The sequence below is a fragment of the Anneissia japonica genome, unplaced genomic scaffold, assembly GCF_011630105.1.
Source record: "Anneissia japonica isolate Jap-2015-1 unplaced genomic scaffold, ASM1163010v1 scaffold287600_len331809_cov165, whole genome shotgun sequence".
Lineage (NCBI taxonomy): Eukaryota > Metazoa > Echinodermata > Crinoidea > Comatulida > Comatulidae > Anneissia > Anneissia japonica.
In genome coordinates, this window is record NW_022703713.1 from 293,481 (window position 1) to 317,724 (window position 24,244).

Here is a 24,244-nt window from a genome sequence, read left to right on the forward strand (position 1 = left end):
AAGATCAAAACCGTGATGTAACTAAGGCATAACTAGAAAGATATTGTGGTAAAATCATTGCGAGAGCTAGCTAAATAGTGTAATGTTCTAGCGATGGGACCTTCCTGAACCGTTCGTTAATATCGATATTGATGAGCAGATGCTACAGATGAATTGATGATGATCTATATTAAACTTCATTGTTTGACACAGTCATTATAAAAGACATCAAATTGAAAACTGATATAAAACATCAAGGTAAATATAATATATATCGACAAAATACTAATACAGTATTACAAAAAATGACCTTCAAGCGTACATTACTACAAAGAATGGGTGAAATTACATGAATTATTGGTAGTAAAAAAAGAAATAGGTCTAATACGTGCGTATTATACTGGAAGTTGAATAAATGAGTCTCATACCTATTTTTGATGTACCGATATGCAATGTTTACATTGTGGTAATGATGTAGTGAAAGGTTTCTATAATTACTGTATTTTAATTCTAAGATGCGTTTCGTCAATATCTCTTCGACATCTTTTGCATAAAACATTCGAAATCTTTTGCATAAAACATCCTTCACTTTTTCTCAATTTCGATCAAATTGACCAGTCATGCAGGTTAGACTTCATCAAATTTTCACGATCTTTTCATTAGCATTGGAACTTTCCATAGTGTCAATCAAACTGAACAATTATTTGACAATGAAATATACGCATGTCACACAAATCTGTATTCACGAATGCAGCTGCAGTGCATAATGTCGTTTTGTGGCCACCTCCAACACCAACCATGAGGTATTATAAGGCTTAGCGGAACGGTCAATTCCATCTCATATGTTAACTATGTATATGGCAATCCATTTACTACAATACCGGTATCTATTTTTTAAAGATTGAAAAAAAAATCACTTGGAAGTGCCTATACAGGGTCCAATCCAATCTCTCTCTTTTCCAATTGAAAATTCATTCTTAAAAGAGTGACTTCTGTTCCCAATAGTTTAAAATTAGAAGTACATTTCCACTCTCATCCCATTGTACTAATTTGCAATTTATTTAGCAAGTAGTTGATGTCCTAATTCATTCATTCATTCATTCATTCATTCATTCATTCATTCATTCATTCATTCATTCATTTCCCCCTTTTTACTTGCAACCACTACAATTAGGCCAAAAAAGTGAGACAATTTAAGAATGTCCCTGTGGTTGTGGGGAAGAATCATATCATATCATAACGTATCATTTATTTCGTCTTCAGTTCAACACATGACAGACACACAACAATAAAAAAAAAAAAAAAAGAAAAACAGAAAAGTTAAAATGCTAACCAGCACCAGACGGGATTGCTCAAACGTGGCATTAAGCCTACTGTCTGGGACCTCTCTAAAGTGCCGCTAGCAACAAAATAATAGGCCTATTCATAAAAAACATAAAGGTAAAATAAATTGTTTCATGATAAAATAAATCAAAACTTTAACTACGTAAAACCCAATCCTCATTCACATAAAATAAAATAAAGCAAAATAGTAATGTTGATAATAATATTGAATGGCCTGTTTTTTTTTTTTTTTTTTTTTTTTTTTTTTTTTTTTGTTTTTGTTTTTTTTTTTTGTCGTATTCGTATCATCAAATAGACTATATATACTATAATTATAGTATGTCTATTTGATGATACGAATTTAATTATCGGTCGGCATGATGGTAGGCCGATGTATTATTAAAATGGTCTCAGAATCCAGTGAAAATGAGATTAAATAATTCAATTCGTTATTCGTTTGCATGTTTATAGATAATAAAATATTAACTTTTCTTATGAAAAACATAGACATTAGCATTAGAAAACCAGATCATGTTTATGTGTATCAAACACATGTGGTTTTTTATCTTGATTATTTTTTGTGTAGGTGCATAATTGCATGAAACAGTACACAGGTCAATAATAGTATCTTCTATAGATGCACTGGTGTACGAAATATGTTCGTGAAAAAAAAATCAAATTGAACTTCTGTTAGAAATTATTCTCGAGTCCGAGAAAGTGGTCGCTTAAGAGAAAGGGCCGCTCTTTACGACGAGAGTATACGCAACCGCACTTTAGAAGGCATACAACACGATATGCAAATATTCAGGAGGTACAGGGAATCAATAATTCTATTATTTTTATCCTCCTCCTCATTATCATTATTATGTATACAGCAGTATTAACAAATCCTGCCTAATAATGTAATGTAATGTACTGTGTATCTACAGATGCAAGTGCATGTAGGCATTATGTAAAACAGATAAAAACGTATACCAATAACAACACTGGCTTGTAACGGGTTTGGGTGGGACGGGGGTGATTGTTCTAGAGTTGGTCCTCTTTTACGATCGAGCGGGCCCTCTCTTCTCTTCCCATGATAGACCAAACAATCGCTTCTCGAGACCTTACAAATGCTATTCATATAGACCTTCATGGACCACTGTGCCTCTGGCATTTGTAAGACCACCCACAGTGGCGTACCGACGAGTCGCGGGGTCCGGGGTAAACAGAGTTGGGTGCCCATGATTTCGTCACGAAAGTGGCCAAAGGCAGCGGCGTAGCTAGGTGCGAAGAGGCCCCGTGCAAGATTAATTGCCGGGCCCTTTGATGTGATGGGGAATTCCCTGAAGTTCTTAGAAATTCGAAATAGAGGGGTAGCCGGGTGAGATTTTGACAGGTGGAGGATGAAGACGACCACCTCAGCCCCACCACGGTTGATGGTTGGGCTGAGGTTAGAAAATTTATGATTATAGCACCTCTAGATGACCGGAAATTTGACTCTCAGACTCTAATTTTAATATAATCTCCTTTTTCCCCTATTTCTTTTATAAATTGTTAGAAAAATTGGTGGGGAGGGGGGGGGGGGGGGGGGGGGGGGGCTGGAGCACCCTTGAATACACTATTGATTTGAAAGTAACACAGTAATCAATAACTACTGCTCTAAAAAACCAAATATTATCGAGGGGCCCGCTGGCCGTTTTGTTAAGTTGGAAATTATTAATTATTATTATTCATTATTATTATTATTAATTATTTTTTAGGTCTATTTATGAATGGGCCCTAATAGCCCTGGGTACCAGTGTAGCTCATATATTTTATTTTTTTCGAACTATTTTTAAACTTTAGTTTTTAGTTGATCCCAGCTGTGGGGGAACATTTTGGATGGGAATTGTGTAAAAGTATTGCCATGTGAGTTCGCTAGGACATTCTTGAGTTAAAAACTTGGAATTACATTGTTTTAACTTGCAAGTTTGGGGTGCCTTCTTCTGGACCATTTCAGACAAGTGCTGTCTATAGTAGGAGTGCCCTCCGGGACCCTTTTGGACTGCGGTAAGAGGAGTCACTTGGCATGGGGATGAGAAGTCCTGGTTGAGGCTCAAGTAAATGTCACGAAAGCAGAAGAGGGACGTATTTGAGTGAATCCCTTCCCTACCTTAAATTATAGATAGATATTAAGACCGAAAAGAATGCAATATAGGCAATACAGTTAAAAGCCAGGAATTATTTGTTTTATTAAAGCTAGTTTTTATTGTAGTATCTTTTTACTTTGTCCGACTGTCATGGCTCCGTAGTAGAACGCTGGGTGTTTAATAGGAGGCCCTACAGGACAGAAGCGGGTCCAATGTGGGGAGGCACATGTTTTTACTTTTGCCACCATATTTTAAATTTCAATACATACCACCGACTGGGGACCCGGGACCCATGAGCTCATTATAGACATTACACCACAGCTTCTCCCCTGAGATTCGAAGGCATTACACCACCACTCACTGACCAACCATCCCCATAAGACTCCTCACCACAGGCCCATAAAATACAATGTCAAAAAGAGGCCTGGAATATTACACCCACCGGTTATTATATTTGCATATAAAAACCTGCCTGCTCAACGACACTTTAAAGACGAATCTCCGATCAATAAAGTGATTAATTCATATCTGCATTGCTTAATAACAAGTCAACAGATAAAATTGTGTTATAATTATTTCCATAGCAACGTCCGTTAAAAATCCCCCAGCGTTACTGTCTAAAACTTGATTGGAAAAACACTGTATCCATGGACACAAGCAAAACCATTGGTATGGTATATGATTTATTAATTCCATTGTACAATTCCATTACAATTGTAAGTCATTGTAAACAAAAGATTTTGTTCATTGGATGTATTGAAAATAATATCAGTATAAGATAATATATTACTTTGGTACTGTATTTTATATGTCATTATCGAAAAAGTTTATTAAAATAAACAGTAAACAAAAAGGTTCACTGATTAATCTCAGATAAGATAGTATAACACATACCCCAAGTATCGAAATGCACGTCATCGTGTTGGGATTCAATATTTTGACATTAATTATGTCATTTCAATACTTGGAGTATGTATTATACTATAAACAGTAAACATGTGCAGGAAATACACTTATATTTTATAGATTATATTTTGTTTACAACCATAAACGTGCATAAAAATATTGTTAGAAAAAACAACACCATCCATGACAAAGAATAAAACCGTGTAGTTCTCTGAGGATTAACAGGATTTTGTTAATGACATCAACAGTTCAAAGGTCACAACAGATTTTTCAAAAACACAACAATATTATCTTTGATTCATGAACTTAGGATACTGTCCCTTGAAAAAAAAACCAAATTAAAAATTAGAAAAATATCATTCAGTTATTACTTACTCATTAAATGAAATACAGTAACATAAACATTTTCAACTTGATCAATGAAATTGTGCGTATTTTTAAAATGTTTACCCATAATTTGTTTGTATTATTTTTATCGTTATCCACTACACAATTCAGGGTACACATTTATAAACTCAATCATTTCTAGGCTCAAGTTCATAATTTTGTATGTTATTGCATAATGAACAAGTTAATTTCAATTAAAAGTTAAAAAAAAAATTTTTTTTTTGTCATTTTTAGGGGACAATACATCTGTAATGAATGGTAAATGATTATATTAATAAGAAAAAAAATAATGAAAAACAGTTAAAAGATAGCTGCTAAGGATCCTTATAGACAGCACCAATGCTTATCAAAATATTCCACAACTGTAAATTTTAATGATCCTTTAAAAACTGGAATTTTTATAATTATTATTATTATTATTATTAATAATTAACTATCTAAACATGTTCTGATTTGCCCTCATCAAAAGGATACCAATAATGTAAAAAATTACAAAATTTTGAAACACACTGACACAGCCAAACTGAAATGGCTAACACCAAATGACAAACATCTAGGGAAATTCTGAACTAGCGCTAACCTTAACAAATGTTACTCGAGTTACGAAGGTCAACATTACTTGGACCTATCTTAACTTAGGCCAATCTGTATCAGGCTCATAAAGAAAAATACACTGTATTACATTGTATATATCGTATAAGGTTCAACACGAAGACTGAACATAGGTTTAAGCCCCTCTCCCACTTAGGTTGATTTCATACAAGAGTCGCACGAGTTCTACGAGCTAAAAACTTGTGAAACTCGTGATTGAATTCACTTGGGAAAGCTGACGAGCTTACTAGGCATTAGCTACAAGTGAGGTACAACCTTACGGAGTTGGTTATGAGTTACATAAAAATTAATCCGAGCGAAGCACCGAGTTTCCTACTAGTTTGAGATTATTACGAGTGCAAAAAACTTGTACCGTATTAGATAAGAGTTAGGTACGAGCATGAATGAGAGTGCACCTGTCACTGCACTCAGTGGAAACTGCCCTTAAGACAAGATATACTTTACTTTAAGACAACCTTGGTGCAACATAAACAGTGCCCTCACTGCTCAAAACAGTCAACCGACGTGATCCTATTGAGAATGAGACACCATGACACGCACAACAGGTCTTTTTAATGTTGATCCGTTCAAAAATAAGCATACGATGCCACATTGCCTAGCGCTCACAGGGATCTTACAACCGCCATATGATGCAGTAAAGGCTTGGCTTTAGGTTGAACATTAATCCCATAATGATTTTTGGAATTTACTCATGCATTTGATGATTTTGAATTTTATAAATGAAAGTTAATTTACAGTCTAAATTATCTTTCTAAAACAAAGACAGAAACAGTTTCTTTCATCAAGACAGAAATTAAATGGATGGAATGTGTTAAATCAGTTGTCTAATGGAACTTCCAGCTTGTAAATTCATCTCACATGGCTTACCTTGTCACTTCAAAAGAAATCTCAATCATTTACCTTAGCTAATACATGGCCAATCCTTATCAAGGTTCAAATTCACAACAACTAACAAGTTCTATCTACCTGTACTAGTCAATTATGCAACAATTACCTTGTGTTGTAAGTTGATATACCAATCATACACTCACTTCTAGCAATGTTTCTCTGCTTGAAATAAAGCCACCCCTCAAAAACAACAGGATACAAAGGGACCTATTAAAAGTAACTAAGAAACTTTTCAAGAGGGGTAAACAGACTGGCCCATTCATTTACACTTAATAATTTTAATGTTACCTATTTTAACTAATACCATTTTTGTATTACCCATTCACACTGCTAGTTTCTTTTAGCAGGATACTTGTTTATGTTGTAACATTACCGAGGTATATCGTTCATATACTTATTGCTTGCATTGTGTTTCAAGACACTGTCTTATTGACCTTTAGCCTTCACACTTGAATACTCCTTCATAAAGGAAAACAGAACTGGAAAATTCTGTGAAGAAAAATAAATTCCATTATAAATCTTATATAAATCTTTTGTGGAAACAAATAACCAATATATTCTCTAAATATCTGTATTGGGCTTTTGCCATGGATCCAGCATTATTATTATTTTTCACAGTCATTAAGATAGCATTTTTATTTATTCATTTATATTTCATTTGCATCTAACTGCAAATTATAGGATGGATGATGCTCAATAAATCATCTCTTTATGAGGAGTGGATTTGGTTTTATTTGTGACAGCTGTGACAGTAATTGAACCCATGACCCTGGGAATAGAAGGGCTAGGTTTCCCCAATTGGGGGGGGGGGGTGGTAGAGCCCTTGTCGGGGAGCTTGAATCCCTTTGTCGGGGAATTCCTGGTAATTCCTAATAAAGGCGTCTAGGGACTACTGCTGTTTGGGATCTGTTTATGCTAGATCCTTGTATAGTACTATAAACAATTTTATAAGTCAATCGTGACGTCATCGCTGCAACTCCCAATATTAGTTGCCTATCCCCTAGAGCACAATAATTTTTCAATTAATGTACGCTTGGCATGATTTTTTTTTTTTAGGTTCGTGTGCAAACGACCAATTCAACTTTTGTACATGATATCACGCACCACAATGAATTCTAGACCCTTGTTTGTTGACAAGTGGTAATTGAAAAATTACTTTTGTAAAACAAGGTTGATTTGAACCCGAAGAAAGTAACTTCAAATTCAATATTAAGTATGAATAATTAAAAAATCCTTGAATCAATGGACCCTAATCAGTTAAAGAATGAACATTTAAGAGGAATATTCTAAGACTCAAGGAACGAAATTAAGACGTAGGCTTAGGCGGGAGGCCGAGGTGGCCTAGATTGTAGCCGCTGTCTTGTCTAGATATGAAAGATTTTACTTGTCTGCATCGACCAAAAAGTGATTAGGGCCTACTGTATTCTCTCAAATGCTTTATTTTATTATTTATTTGACAAATGTCTATCAAAATAGCACTACAATTTCTTCAAACACAATAAAATAGTTATTTATCGTACCCGAACTGATGTGTAACGTCTTGCGAGCTAGCTGTGTGTAGTACTGCAGGAGCATATTAGCATATGCGCGCACAGTTAAATGTAATATACACACAGAGCAGAATGATCATATCACTATAGCAAACGATGACTGCTACAACAGCTGATTATCAAAACTACCATTAAAAGATGGTGATTGACTTACAAAGCAATTATTATAGCTGCATACATCGTACACTAGGTTGAAAATTATTATACTTAGGTTAGATTTAATGCATTCAAAACATTTTTCAAGTGTTAAGTCTAACCTGCATATACTGTAATAATTTTCCATTAGTGCACTATGTGCAGCTCTACTAATTGCTTATTATAATGTACATAGGCCTATCTATTGTCTTGTTGATAGTATGTAAAAACAGATGAAGCCATTGGCTGAGTTAAGGTTTAAATTTAGATCAATTATAATATTCAAAAAATACATTTACAGTAGTTATAAAACACTTAAAAATTCAATTTAAAATTATTTATTATTATGTAGAAAGTATTAATTATTATCATACAAGAATTTAATATTTAATAATTTTGTTATGTGCGATGGGGATGGGCTCACCAGCACTGCTATTGGATTAAATTCACTTCATTTGCAATGGTTTCCCCATATTTCAAATTTGTGGATACTGTCAGTTATTGGACCAAATTAATAATGTAATGAAATAATTTCTTAACACAGTTTCCTGTTCTTGTATAATTTCTGATAATGTGTGGAGATGAAATAAATTAAATGATATCTTATGAGTGTGAACAATTACAATTCTATCTCAACTATTATCAAGCACAGTATCAATATTATCATTGTTATTGATGATATTGCTATGATAATAATGTGTGCAAATTACCCCTAAAAAAAGTATTATAATGATGCTAACCTGGATAATAAAATAGACAATTCCAATGTAGCAGGCAATAGCAGCCGCAAGAAATAGATCAAATACTGCTGGCTTCACACTGTAACAAAAAATACTTAATTAATGCTTGCGGCACACCACGTAGGCAGTTCTGAAAAGAACTGTTGTTTGTTGAGAATGTCTTGACAACTAATACAAAATACAAGATTCTAGGTTATGATAATGTAATTTTTTTTTTAAATGCTACACATCAGGGGCAGATTTGGCGAAGGGTGGGTGGCCTGGCTGGCCTCGGCCCCCACTTTTGGAAACTAAAAAAAAGAAAAATAAAAAAGAAAGAAAGCAAAAGAAAAAATTTATCGCCCAAAATGACTCAGAGGTTATTTTTGGGAGTCTAGAAAACAAAATTTTTGCGGGGGAATGCCTCGGGATCCCCTAAGGTGGTGTTATCTGCACAAATACAAACAAAATAAAATGATTATGGAAAGCTATGAATCATGTGTATTGGCTATATAAACTACAGAAATGCTTTACACTAGTGGAAAATACATTTTAAACCAGCGCTGACAACCAGACTGATATTTGCTGCACCCTTCAGAAACATTCGACAACAAGGCTCTACAACACCTGGTGATCCCAAAATAACCTCCCATCTCAGTACTAAATTACGTGATTTAATGAGAACTGGTTTTTCAACATGGTATGATTGTATTACACTTCCTCTCATTGCATTCAATATGTAAAACTTCATGTACAACATTTAAATCATAATACACATCAGATACTGACTACAATCAGGGATAGGTCCAGAGATGTCAACCCCCCCCCCACCCGAAAGACTACCTTGGGGGGAAACTTTTGTGTTCTACACGCCCGGAAATAACCTCTAAGGCATTTTGGGTGATCAATAATTTTGTTTTGTTTGTTTGTTTGCTTCTTTTTTTTAAAATATCTTTCTTACCTTCCAAAAAGGGGGACCCCGGCGTGGCTTTCCCCCACCCTCCCTAAATCCTCCCCTGACAATCCAAGTTTGAAAAGAACTGCATAAGAAAATATAGTCATGCTTACTTGTAGGCATTCATCTTCATTGTCATGCCATCATAGTAAATAAACTCTGGCTCCCTGTCAAATAATAAGACAATATGACAATTAGTTTGTTTAGGTTGGGGTATACGGGTAATTAGGACCATCAAATTGCAGGAGGTTGAGGATTTTTTTATTTCTGGGGACTTTGAAAAAGAATGAAGCTAAACTTCTTGTGACTGACTGAAAGTTTTTTGGGGAACAAAGTATTGGGAAATGGAGATCAAATTAGAGTTAACAGTGGTGTCATCTGCATAAAGCAAAAAGTTCAGAAGATAAGTGAATATCATTGATATATAAAAGAAATAAAAGCGGGCCTAATATAGATCCCTGGGGAACACCACAAGTGATCGACGAAAATTAGAAATATAACTGGAGTATTTGGTACACTGGGCACGATTAGTAAGATAACTTGGAAAAAGTCTGAGGGAGGGACCGCGAATACCACAGTGAGAAAGCTTATGTAAAAGAAAGTTATGGTCAACTGTGTCAAAGGCTTTAGAAAGGTCAATAAAGATTCCGATAGTACTGTATATTGTCTGGTCTCAAATGCATTAGCAATTTTATTGGTGAGGTCAATAAGTGCCATGGAGGTATTGTAACCTTTCCTAAACCCATATTGTTTGCTATATAATAAATGGTATGTTTGGTGATAAACCTGAGAGTATTGTCATAATTTTTCAAGGGCTTTGGAGAATATTGATAAAATTGAAATAGGGCGATAATTTGATATCGGATTTGATACCAGGTGTGAAAATATTATGAATGATGCTTGCCCTACCTATGGTAACGATAACACGTCAGGTAGTGCAAACATCATTCATATATAAAAATATTTACTAAGTAAATGTCATATATTTTATTATAGAGGTACCTTTTATCAGCTTTAATAGTGATCTTACTGACTTCATTATTAAAAATCTTTTTCATACTCTCTTCTAAAGTGGTGACTACTGAACAGTCCTTAGTCATAAGTTGTGCTGCTCTGGACTGTGAGGACAGGTAAGTGACCCATGATTTTAAGAAAGGTTCATTTACAGCCTGAAAAAGAAAAAAACGTCGTCAAAGAAAATGATTAGCATAAAAATATTACCTTCTTAATCATTTTATCCATCTTCAGTTTTAGGCAAAAAAAAGCTTATAAATTTTAGGAAAAAATAACAAAATCAGTGGCGGATCCAGAAATTTGAAATAGAGGGGCCCAGGGAGGGAACATTTTTAATTATGGCACCTCTAGATGGCCGGAAATGGCACTCTCTCAGACTTAAAATTTGAATAAAATTTTATTTTTTTCTTCATTTTTTTTTTATTTTGAAAAATTTAAAAAGGGCCCTAGGACTGGACTAGCTTCCCCCCACCCCCCAATTTGAATCCGCCACTGAAAATGTTGATACTGATAATTCCATCTTGGTTAAAGTCTTGCTTCTTGGACCCTAACTGTAGCATTGGATGACTTCTGGCCTCCCCAAATTGAGAGGAACCCTTGTCCAAACCCATGATGCAACCCGCTTGATTGTTTCTAAGCATCTTAAATAATTACAGGAATAAATTCCTTTTGGCAGAATATTGCAATTGCATAATATTAAATATTTTACTGTAGGTACAAACAAAATTTTAAACAAAGTGACAGAACGAAACAAGGCGAACATGAAATTTGGTTTCCTTGATGCTTACTGTAACTACACAAATACAGTAATACAATATGAAATAAATAAAAAACAAAGATTAATTACACTTAAAAAAATAAAGACTGGAAAAAAAATATATACAGTACAATATACAAACTACCTCTGAAAAGTTGAATTGTAAACATGAGTTGAGTTAATTCCTGCATTGCGTTGTCAAATAATAATATGAAATAATGAGACTAAGAAATGAAATTAAAAACATACTAACATTTACGTGCAGGTATTTACTCACCAGCAAATCAGTGAATACTTCTAGGGATTTATTGGATGAGCTGCTTGATAATCCATATAGGTGTCTAGCTAAACCCTCAGCAATAATCTTCACGTTCCTAGCTAACACTGCAGTGTCTAACGTTGACCTGAACAAAATATGAATATGGCTATTAACATGATTATCACTATTATCATCATCAGCACTATTAATATCATTCTCAAATTTACCACCACACTCCCCATCACTAGACCATCTCCACCACCCCCTAAACTTTTCTAGGTTTAATGATTGTTAAGCGAACATAATAAATATTAAACATATATTTTGTTACGAAGGTAATTATAACTCAGGGTTTTAAATGGAAGATCAAATAATTGAAAAACCAGGTGTTAAAAAATGGTTAATTCCATATATCTAATAATTTTTTTAAAATTTTTTAGATTAGTTGAGACTCAGCTGTTAAATTTCTATCTCAATCTTGCAATTTATTTTACCTTAAGCTGGATTCACACTGCACCTGATGGTCACTAGCTGACACATTTACGTAAAGAACGTAATTTTAAATGACAATCCACACAGTCTATCATCTATAATCAGTCAACGACATCACATCATCAAGTGGACACTGACAGCAGGAATGAATTCGTCGGCAGAAGGCAATGCAGCCATCGTACAATGCAGTGTGTGGCCTGCTTATAGAAACAGTATTGCAATCCCGCTGTAGACTGGTTGGAGAAAACAGGGGATCTTGTTGTTCCCCTCCTGAAAACTACTAATGCCCTTTGTAACTTACCCATCATCTAAGATCGAGTTTCTTAAAGTATCCAAGTGAGAAGAAAAATGAGAAACTGTCATAGCCGGCAGACGACGCATACTAAATCTCTCATGTTCCCATGCCAACAAGTCATCTGCTAGATTAATTTTCTTATGGATCATACTGGCATTTAATTCTGGATATAGATCTTTACTAACAGCAATCAGCTCCTAAAGAAACAAAATTCAGAAAGGCATTTATTGTAAATGTTAGTCGAGTGCTCTGTATCTAAAATTTTAAAGTCTGTCTGATTTACAGTGCATTACGCCAACAATAATATACTCCCTGTTTTTATTCTAAATTTACCTGTAAAACACTATGAGGGACAGTTCCTTCTTTTGGCGGTTTTGACACATGCATGAACAAGCTATTACCAGCACCAATACTATCCAAGCACAAAACATGGGAAACTTCACTTAGAATCGTTGTTTCTAATCAAAATGAATAATAAAATAACATAATTAACTAAAATCCCTTTAATTTATTAATATTTCACTCAGTATTTTATATCATTCATTGTTTTTTTTATTAAACAAAACAAGTACACACAGTTAAGGAAAGCAACAACATTACATCCAAAAAGTCTTTACCTGTACTTTCCAAACTGTCTTCAATCCATCGTTTTGTTCCTTGATAGTTGAATTTACCACCACCAGAAAGAAGAAACAAAAGGTTGTACCTAAAGGAATTAATGTAGCTCAGGATAACAAACACCAAATATGGAGATTATCATACTGTACACCAGGATAAACCACTAACTCCTCTCATCTTCACCATTATCACATTCCTCTTCACCATCATTATCCTCATTTTCACCATATCATCTTCATCATCCTCTTCACCATCATTATCCTCATCTTCACCATATCATCTTCATCATCCTCTTCACCATCATTATCCTCATCTTCACCATATCATCTTCATCATCCTATTCACCATCATTATCCTCATCTTCACCATATCATCTTCATCATCCTCTTCACCATCATTATCTTCATCTTCACCCTATCATCTTCATCATCCTCTTCATCATTATCCTCATCTTCCCCATATCATCTTCATCATCCTATTCACCATCATCATCTTCTCCACCACCATCCTCACTGTCTCCTTCATTATCCTCATTGTCAATCTTCATCCTAACCGTCATCATCCTCATTGTCATCATCCTTATTGTCATCATTCTCATCTTCATTATCACTATCCTCATCTTCATCCTCATCACCATGCTCATCAACATCATTATTATAATAATAATAATAATAATAATTGTCAATTTATATAGCACACAATGTAAAATAGCTCTATGCGCTTTACAGCAGTGAACAGGATAAATTATCAAAAGTTTCATCGTCATCATCACCATCTCTGTCTTCACCATCATCATCCTCATTGTCTTCGTCGTCATCATCTGCGTCATCATTCTCATTGTCACTTTTATCTTCATCTCCATCTTCAGCATCCTTATCATCATCCTCCTCTATGTCCTTATGCTCATTTTCATCATGATTATCCTCATCCTCCTCATCTTTACCATTATACAGATATCTTCCAGGTTAATTAAATGAAAGGATACTTTGCTTGTGTTTTAGAGTTTGCATAAAGTTTTGAGAAGAGTCTTGCTAGCTCGAGTAAAGCAGCGACTCCACTTCCATTTGAATCACCACCACGAGCAAGATACTACAAACAAAATTAAACAATAAATACCACATGTTTAAAAAAACCTACTTGAAAACAATTTAAAAAAAATACCTTGTAACAATTCAAATACACAAAAATATTATGAATTCTGTAACTTTTTATTATTATAACTTTCAATTCAATTTTTTTTATTATATATTAAGCCCTAGTTTTAGCATAGTTTAGATATATTTAAAATACAAGTACAGTTGAACTTGTCAAATCCAAAATGCCATTGAAAAATTATTTGACTGATAAGTTCAACTTTTAGATTGTTATTAATGGAAAACACAACAATTTGGCATGTAAATTAATTTCGACTAAGAAATTATTCGAGTTAGGCAAAGTCAACTTAGGCGAGATTAACTGTACATAAAAAAAACGACAAAAATATCCTACAACAAACAAATGACAGCATTATCTGAATGAACCAAGGAATAACAGCCAAGAATGTTTAAAAATAAACTTATCTGAATTGGGGTCTTTAATAAAAAAAGAAAAAAACCACTGAAAATTCCACAAAAAGGGTTCATAGTATAAAATACAAACAAACAAAAATTACAATTTAAAACCACAAAAACAAAACAGAATTTGTTGGAAAAAGTTACAATATAAAACATTCAAACAAATTGAAAAAGAATGAGATTGAAATCAACATTTCCCTCAATTTCCCTTTTTCCATTCTGTTATCTCAAATTTCCTTTCCTCCATTTTTCAAGAAATTTTCACCATTTTAATTTCTCATTAATTTCTTTACCTCATTTCTTTTCCCATCTTTTTCTGGAAGTGTTTCTGTTTTGAATTAATTGGCGAAAGTTTGGAATAATGATATACAGTCATATAGCCTTGACAATTTGAGATAATTCTAAAGTTAATAATACTTACTGGGGCAACTCCGAACGAGTCATAATGTGCAACTATAGCAATGGTGGGCAACTGGTCCTCTATACCTTTGCCTGATAGCTTGCCCTGAAAGAAAAATTATTACCCATGTTAAAGTAAATTAATCCATCAGTATATTAATTGATGGGTTTTATTTATAGACCTATGCTTTAAAATAAGTTTGATACCCAGGGTGCTAAAGTTGGAAGCAGTATGGTTAAATGAGCTTTCTTAACATATTTAATTTTATTTTGCTGCCCTAGGAACTGACTTTGAGACAATTGATAATAAAGTAGTAAAAATATGCAAATATTATAAATTTATGGGAGATGGGATATTTTCCCGAGTGATTCTTGCTTACTTGCAGGAGTGTGGAAGGGTGTCCCAATCGCCACTTTAAATTTTTTTTTCATTTCATTGCTTTAGGCACGAGCGCAAAGGATATGCCAATCAGCAAACTTAATCACTTTCCTACGTGGCATATCCATTAAATAACAGGGGACTGAATGGACCAGTACACCGGGGTAACCCCTACCATTCTTGAAGGATGTACTGAGTTCTTTAAATTGCACACAAGCTAAATGCTTACACTGGGCCTACAGTTTAAAGTCCTTATTTGAGAAGACTTGTTCCACCACCGGAACCAAAATTGATTGAGAAGTTTGAACCAGCACCGATATTATAGCTGAAGGTTACAGTGCCCATGACATAACCGTTAGGCCAATCAAATCAAGAAACTTCCCGCACTTTGCACCCCTGTAATCACTCAAAAATATGTGTTTTACCTGAAGACTAGTAATAGTTGCATCCTTCATCGGTTTAGACTGAGATCCAGAAACCACCATTTGAAAACCATTGGCATAAACTGCACCAAGCAAAGCTGTAAAATTAAACCAATATGCAAATTGTACACCAATTTTGGAATACTGTATATTCAGCAATTGTTATAGTGTACCTTATAATTTAGCAAATGTGTCAAATAAAAATATAGATGAGATAGATACTAGAATAGACATTTGTGTCATGTTGGAAATACACAATGGCCATATTTGACTGGTTCGCTTCGATGACAACAATATTTCGTCGAGTACTATTTTCATTTGACTGTTTAGTAATATAGACTTCGTTGGCAACAGAAAATAACGTAAAGCAGAATGTGTTAATTTGCAATAAGTTATACTGTACACTCCAAAACAACATTTGTGTTTATATAATATAATTTAAATTAATTTCAGAAAATATTAATAATATTTACCCACATAAAGTCAAAAAATAATTGTAGGCTTGCAGAATTCAAAGACTGTATGAAAACATTTTTTTTTTTCGAAAAACTCAGCTGCAAACTGAAGCAACTTGACTACACTAGTGTGTATCATGGCAACTACACAGCCATTTTGGTTTGTTGAATATTAACTAGTTTTCTATTCGTCTGATCGTCTTCGTTTAAGTAGGATTTCACCACTGCGCAGGCGGGCATGGTTTAATGAAGAACAATAAAATACGGCCAATGTAAATTAATACAAACCCTTATCACAATTTTTCAAAAAACTTTAAACCAAAATGTATGTTTTAAAATAAATTTGTAATATGTTAAATGTTTTCAAAATAATTACTAGGCAGGATTTATGTACAGTAGTTGTAGCTGGGTGTTCACCTTTCTTAATAAATCTCTTTTTTTACAAACCACAAGAAATATGAATTTCAGCTAACCTTCTGCACCAGAAGCTGCTTGGTCTGAACTGACTGCAGTGCTGATATCATTGTATATCTCCAGCAAGCGGTCATCCTCATATGCAAAATATATGGGCACCTTGGACTCCTGCTCTAAAATCTGTGGTTCTAACTCCAGCCAATACTATAATAGAACAACAGAAAAAGATTTTAATTAATTAATTTCTTCGGAGTTTGTATATAATCTCTTATAAAATATTTGTTTATTTTATATAATATAATGAGACTTAACACAAGCACAGCAATAATACTTAAGTTGCTCAAAAGAAGGAAAGTTTTAGCATGAACCTATCAATCAAGACATGAACACCACTCACATCACCACACAGTTTACAGGTTGTTTTAAAATACAGAGCCACAGTTGATATAAAATAGAAAGCAAATGCTTTTTTTTTTAATGTTCAAGTTATAAGGTTTATGAGGCAGTACTACATATTCAACTTTTTTGGACAGTTTACAATCATTTTCAATTTCCAAAAGCTGAGCTCTTGTCAATATAATTAGACAAAAAAATACTGACAGACTTCATAAGATTGATAAGAATCCAATCATCTATTTACCCTGGCCTAACTCAGGGTTCATAAATTATGGGTCACAAAAGTGTCTTAAAGTTAAACTGCTAACAACTTCCTACTACAGGAAGAATTCTGTATACTGTAGTAATAGCATGCATGGAATATCCACCCTCCATTGTGTTTCATGATGAATTAAAAGAGATTGATTTCATTACCTCTACCAAGGAGGCTACAGTATGTTTCACCTCTGTCTGCCTATCTGTTATACTGTAGTTAGCAAGATTATGGAAAAACTAAGGAATGCATCATCAAAAAATTTTGTGGAATGGTATACAATAATCTAAGAGATGATTAATGTTTGAGAAAGAAAATGGTTAAAGTACAAGGTCAAGGACTCAAGGTTACGGAAATTTATTTTCCACCTTGAACTTATCCTCGAGCATAAAAGAAAATAAGAAATGCCCATACACAGCCTGCATGCTTTTCGGTATCAACAGTAGGCACAGGGTGGAGGTATGTATCTATGGAGTGACTGCTCGAGTTTCATTTGTAGTCACCTGATGAAGTTCACTGAGCTATGCTCAATCTTAAAGCACTACCTGTCATTTTATTGTTTTTGCTGTATAGTTTAGACTAACGCGGCTACAGTACACCAATTTATGCTAATTACAATTACAGGAAGAATGTAAGATGATAACAGAAAAACAAGAGAAACAGTGAAGGGTATAATACACTACTAAGCATTTATAAAGACTATTAAAAAAAACTGTATATTGTACTGAGTACAAACATACTTGAACAGCAGATTGTGGTAATGAGTTGATGTCCTTTGGAAGCAGAACCAACAGAGCACCCGCGCCTTCAATAATTTCTTGATAACGTTCAGCAGTAAGCTCTGCAAGCCTTGTTACCAGACACCTCCTGACCATAACATTGGAATTAATTGGCCGTGCTTCCATGTTAACCAGTGCATTGCGACATCCTGTAAAATATGTAAACAACCTATAGGTCTTTAGCCATTGTGATACAGTTAAACTTGCTTAAGCTGACTTTGCCTTTAGAACTCAAATAATTTCTAGTTTGTCTTGTTTTACATGCTAAATGGTTGTGTTTTCCATTAATTAACGATCTTTAACATTGTAAGTCGAGTTTTATCTAGGAGTCAACAGTTTTTCAATGCCATTTTGCATTCAACTTTAGGCATGTTCAACTCTACAATATTGAAAACACTATTTTTTCATCTTTTGAACCATTTTTATTTTATACTGTCTATATTTTCCTGTTTTTCCTGTTAAGATTTTACAACAAAAAGTAAGAAAACAGAACTCTTATTTTTGTTCTTAGTCAAATATTGATTACAAATGGAAATGTCCATGGAAACAAAACAAAATTATTTTTTGTACCTAAAATGAAAACAATGAACTTATTATCATAATAAACTGTTTAGGCTAAGACATAATATTAATGCAGATAAAATAACGACCTACAGTAAATATAGATTTTTCACAACCCTTACTGTACAGCAGTGGCTGACATACTGTAGTGTAGGAGTCTTAAAAGTGGAGGTGCTGAGGGGGGCCCGGAGGTGAAAATTAGGGCTGAGTTCCACGCATATTTCGCCAAAATTCGGGCTTTGACCAAATCTTAATATACAGTATAACCAATGCAATTACAGGGTATGCAGCGATTGCGATTTCATGCAACAATTTTCCTAACTATTTTACGTCCAAAATTTAAGCCGATTTTTTAAATATCTGCTGAGCAATTAAAAAAATTTAAAGTATGGGTAGTACCATGTATATTTCCAAATATTAGAGACTTAGTCTATCTCATACTGAATACCTACAGTAGAGTTAAATTTAAAATGGCATCAAATACTGAAAATGTACACATACAGTTAATTAATTAAAGTTTTGGATCAGTTTAATCAATCAATCAATATAATAATAATAATTAGGATGGTATAGGCTATGAATTGTTTGCTTGATGGCAGAGACAGGACATTTAGTGCATCTAATGTAGCCTAAGCCTATATAAAAATAGGTTTCTGGACAAAACAGCAAAAAACAAAAACAGCAATGACCAAAAGAGCAATAAACAAAAACGGCAATGACAAAAACAGCAATGTCAACTACTGTACCAAAACGGTAATAGGCATAGACCAAAATGGCAAAGGAGCAAAATTCAATTCCAAGACTGAAGCGCCACCGGGCGCAGGCAGCGGTTTATAATTCTCTGAATCATTTTTTTTTGGTTTTTTTTACACATCCATGAAGAATTATTTCGTTATTTTTAAAGTGTTATTTATTATTATTATTATTTTCTTTTCTTTCCCGTTTTTTACTTTCATGACATAGCTTGCTTAGCCTCATATTATCTGTATTTTAAGGTTTTAATTATTTAAATATCCACTGGTTTTAAATTGTATTGTGTTCCCCTAATCTTTCTTACTATTGAATATGTATGTTGTATTGTTGTTGTTGTTATTATTACTATTATCTAAAATAGTCTACGCCCTCAGCTTAGACTCTCTAGTCCTAGGCTTAGTAGCATACTGTAGTAGTATTTTATTTAACCATTTTGCCAATTATCATACAGTATGTCATTCTGGAAGTGTTGCCGTTTTGGTTTATTGCCGTTTTTACTTATTGTCGTTTCGGCCATTGCCGTTTTGGTCATTGTCGTTTTGGTCCATTGCCGTTCTGGTCAAAAAGTGTTGCTGTTTTGGTTTTTTGCTGTTTTGGTCATTGTCATTTTGACTTGTTGCCGTTATGGTTTTTTGCCGTTTTGACCTGTTGACTAAAAATATATAAAAATATAATAAACAAGATGCATCAGAAATATCCTCACCTAGGCCTAGTCTAGGCCCCTAGGGCCTTGCAAGGCTAATATTACATGGTGTAGGCCTACAGTAGGCCTATCCAAAAGAAATAATATGTAAAAAAGGATGTTAGGCGTAACTGCCTAGGCCTTCTATTAATAAAACAACAGGGTGGGTCAATTTAATTAAGAATAAGAAAGATTTCTGTTTGTCTTTTTAATCAAAAAACAAAAAATACAAATTAGCCTAGTCTACTGTAGGCCTAGATCCTTGGATATAATTTGAAAAGGACAATGGCATGGAGGTCTGAGGTCCCTAATAATATTTAATAATATGATTAGGCTTAGGCCTATGTGGCCGTTCCGTGGCAAAACAACGTAACATGAAATTTTCACTTTTGGAGAAAAATAGAGTTAAAGTTTGCATGTTCGTAACTTCGCATTAAATTGTCGTAGCCTTTTAAAATTTTGCAGGATGGTATACTAGACTTTGTGATTATATGTAAAATTTTAATTACAACTATTTGTTTATTGCAAAGCTATTAATTAGTGATAATTATACGTTGTTTTGCCACGGAAACATGCCAGACTCGGTATTGTTGCAAATGCGACATTGGAATTTATCGCCTTTGACCTGTTCATACATCGCTGTTTAAGATTATTGATATTAAAACACCAATGGCAATAACCATTTAATTTTGCCTTGCCAAACTCCATCAGCTCTAGACCATTTTTGAATAGCATTCCGTGGCAAAGCAACTTATCTTCATCACAGATACGTTGTTTTGCCACGTAATCTTGTAGTTACGTTGTTTTGCCACAGAAAATCACTGGCTTTTTAAAGTTTTGTGCTTAAAGATAGGCCTAGGTGGTGCTATCTCAGAAACGACTCATTATTGAGACCTGAAAGTTTCACCCAGGTAATTCAGAAGTGTTTAATATACCCCCAAATGACATTATCTCAAAATCGACAAAAATGTCAGTTACGTCGTTTTGCCTCGGGACGGCCGTACACCTACTACTAATGGGATTGCTCTTTGACCATCTTCATATCGGTGCCTAACCTTACGCTAGGCCTAATCACTCTGCAGAATGCGAACGCCGGTCACGCTGACATACCGTATTGTGTGCCTTGGAGATCATACTGCTGCATACGATAAACTGAAAATTCATGGGCTGCGTCCACTGGTACACACGGAGAAATCATGATTAAAACGGGCACAATGAGTATAATTGTCAGAGGAATACTTCCCCTCAACATGTCAAGCATCTCGTTAGCTTCTTCAATCCACATTTTGGCACGAAAAAAGGCTGGTAGAGTACAATATTTATTGAATAATTTTTGCACGTGAACATGAAATCTTTCCTAGCTTGTACAAAACGCCGACCTTTGCTTAGGTTTTGTTTGTCTGCAATGGAATCTAAGAAAACGGCAGCGGGAACGATAGTCAGCGTTCTAATAGTGTCAAGCTTCAGTTTCATAGTTACACGCACATGTAGCTTGTCGTGTAAGTAGAAATTAGTCGGTAGATCCCGGATTTTAAAAAGCTAGGGTATAGCCTAGGCCTGCTGTAAAAAAATACATTGGATTAAGTTCCTGCGTTTGAAAAGGAACTTAAGGTATGTTTTGAAAATTATTAAATGTATATATTTATGTGAATTTGTGTTGTTTGCCAGTGTGCGGTAGTTTCTTCGCGTGGCCCACACTCTGTCCGGTCAGCCAGAGAGATTTGGATGGGATTACCACCACCAAGCGGGGAAACAATTGATCAATTGATAGCAGCACACTGCTACTGACTGTATTGAAAAGTAGGAGTACCTGGAATCTGGATCTGCCATGACTGGTGGTTCCTTCTGAGATCTGAGGAGGAGGGAGGAACTTTCATAGATGGAGGGTCTTGCCTAGGAGGCCTGGACCACAACCACATCAGATCCATCCACTGACAGATTCATGAACTTAAAATAGAGGGGACCCAGGGAGGAACTTTCCTTCAGTCTTTCACAGATGGAGGGTCAACCCACCTCAGCCACATCATGGTTGGTGCTGAGGTAAGAAAAATTAAAATTGTGGCACATGGTCGGAAATGGCACTCTCAGAATTAGATTTGAATATTTTTTTTTTCTCCTTTCTTTATTTATTTATTTTTTTTTTTTAAATTTAAACATTTGGGGGTTGGGGAGCAACAGAATTCGCCACTGCCACCATGGTTGGAGCTGAGGTAAGACAATATGATTATGGCACCTCAAATGGCCAGAAATGGCCCTCTCACTTAAAATTCAAATTTTTAATTTCCCCATATTTTCATAATTTTAAAAAAATTTATGGGGCTCGGGCCGGCTTCCCCATCCCTTGAATCCGCCACTGATCTGGTTAATGAGCTTTTTTAAAGATGTACTCTCCCTTGCAAAAAACAAAAAAAAAATCATAAAATTTTTTTTTTTATTTACTTGCCCATTTTGAAGTAACATAAAAATTATCTACATAGAAGTTAGTGTATTTAAAAAATGCTTACCCATAAAAATCATCATTTTACAGTGAAAAATATGATAAAAACTATTCCAGTCACTGGAGTGTTTTATTATCTTTGTTATAATTATCCAGTTAAAAATTCAGGGAACATCATTTTTTAAATTTAATAATTTCTATGCTCATGCTAATAATTTGTATGTTACTGCAAAATAAGTTAATTTAAAAATTATTTTTTTATGATTTTGGTCATTTTCAAGGGACAGTACATCTTTAACACATTTAACTTTATTTTGCTGAATATAGTGATACTAATCGGCACTGACTTCCATGAGAAAATTGATAATTAAGCAGTAAAAACACGCAAAATTCTGAATTTGCGGAGATAGTTTAATTTCCGGGACATGCTTGCTCCCGAGCGGCCCACGATTTCCGGGAGACTTAGGACCCCTGTAAAACACCCATGGAAACATTATTATTTTGAATTATGATTACTGAAATGAAATGAGAAAACAAATTTGACCAATTTGCAATAGTATAAAAAATAAAAGCTTTAATATAATAATTAAACAGCATTTATAATGCGCTGTCTATCTAGCGAACTATTCCGAGGCGCAGTGACTCTTGACGAAAAAAGAAAGGATTTACTTTCTATCCATGTTCCTGGCAACTCAAACCAACACCAGAGCCAAGATTCAAGCACAGATGCTTTGAAATGCACAGCACAGCTGATAATAGGGAGCTTTCGATTTGTGCGACGACGCGACGCTAGAACGGAATCACTCATGCGTGACCGTCCTACCTGGCGTCCTACATTCTCTGCATACGTAGATTTGGCCAAATTGCTTGATGAGGTGACCTCGAAACCTGAGGATGGGGGGGGGGGAAATTAGATGCAAGGTAATATTATTTTCTAAAAAAATGTTAAAAAGTAAATTTTTGAATCCTAACGAGCCATGGCTGACAGGTGATTGACTTGGCTCCCACACTGACATTGTGCCATGGAGAAAATATTCCAATGCACTTTTGGTTTCAAATGTCATCTTTTGCAGCCAAAGTAGAATAATCTGGATTCGTCTGCATTCACATCTACCCAACAATATTTTTATCGTATGATTAGTCCACTCATCAATCGGCTATTTTCCATACCCAGTAAGTTGTGGGCAGTATGAATGTACATGTGCTGTATTCAATATCATATTCTTAAAGCAGACCATGGCAGTTCGTTTTTGTTGCATTTTTTAATCATATTTTAAAGTATTTTTTTACAGGTATCCTTTTACCTACTGCTAAATTTTGCACAATGTCGAAATTGCCACCAGAAGTTAAGTATACTCAGGTAATAGTCCTACTGCAAGTTTTTATGGTATTACTTTTATTAGCAACCATCATTCTGTCACATACCAGATGCTACAGTACTAGCAGTGGCATACAAAGTAAATTAATAGAAACGTACCTTGTGGGGTGGGCTTATACCAGAGGAACTATAGTATCTAACAGAGTCAGTCAATTAATTAAAGCCCCATTCCCGGCAAAATTTCACTAAAAACTGACTTTTTTTTAGAAAATATGCATTTGCATTACTCCAATTATTATAAATCATGGAAAAATATTGGCATGGATTTTAGTTTTACGCAAAAAAAAAATGAGAATTACAGACTATTTCTCATAAAATATTACCATTTTCTCGACGAATTCATTGTTACTAGGCAAATTCAGAGGTTGTAGATCCCATTCACT

At 34.5% G+C, this 24,244-nt stretch overlaps 2 protein-coding genes across 2 annotated transcripts in view; one reads left to right on the plus strand and one right to left on the minus strand.

Annotated features, from left to right (window-relative positions):
- Nucleotides 1–4,075: 4,075 nt before the first annotated feature.
- On the minus strand, nucleotides 4,076–21,645 carry LOC117104498 (nicalin-1-like). The gene is made up of 14 exons (XM_033245349.1): nucleotides 21,157–21,645; nucleotides 18,012–18,199; nucleotides 16,682–16,826; nucleotides 15,757–15,851; nucleotides 14,975–15,058; nucleotides 13,986–14,089; nucleotides 13,000–13,088; nucleotides 12,716–12,840; nucleotides 12,389–12,579; nucleotides 11,614–11,740; nucleotides 10,568–10,734; nucleotides 9,679–9,732; nucleotides 8,632–8,710; nucleotides 4,076–6,695 (listed from the first exon to the last, which is right to left on the minus strand). The coding sequence occupies exons 1-14, from the start codon at nucleotides 21,329–21,331 to the stop codon at nucleotides 6,633–6,635; spliced, it is 1,686 nt and encodes a 561-aa protein (XP_033101240.1). The 5' UTR covers nucleotides 21,332–21,645; the 3' UTR covers nucleotides 4,076–6,632.
- A 2,162-nt stretch (nucleotides 21,646–23,807) lies between these two features.
- The window catches only part of LOC117104504 (aldehyde dehydrogenase, mitochondrial-like), a 6,596-nt gene continuing 6,159 nt past the window's right edge, over nucleotides 23,808–24,244 (plus strand). Inside the window, exon 1 of the mRNA XM_033245356.1 lies at nucleotides 23,808–23,843. Coding sequence (XP_033101247.1) covers nucleotides 23,808–23,843 — 36 coding nt within the window. The remainder of the gene's footprint in view (nucleotides 23,844–24,244) is intronic.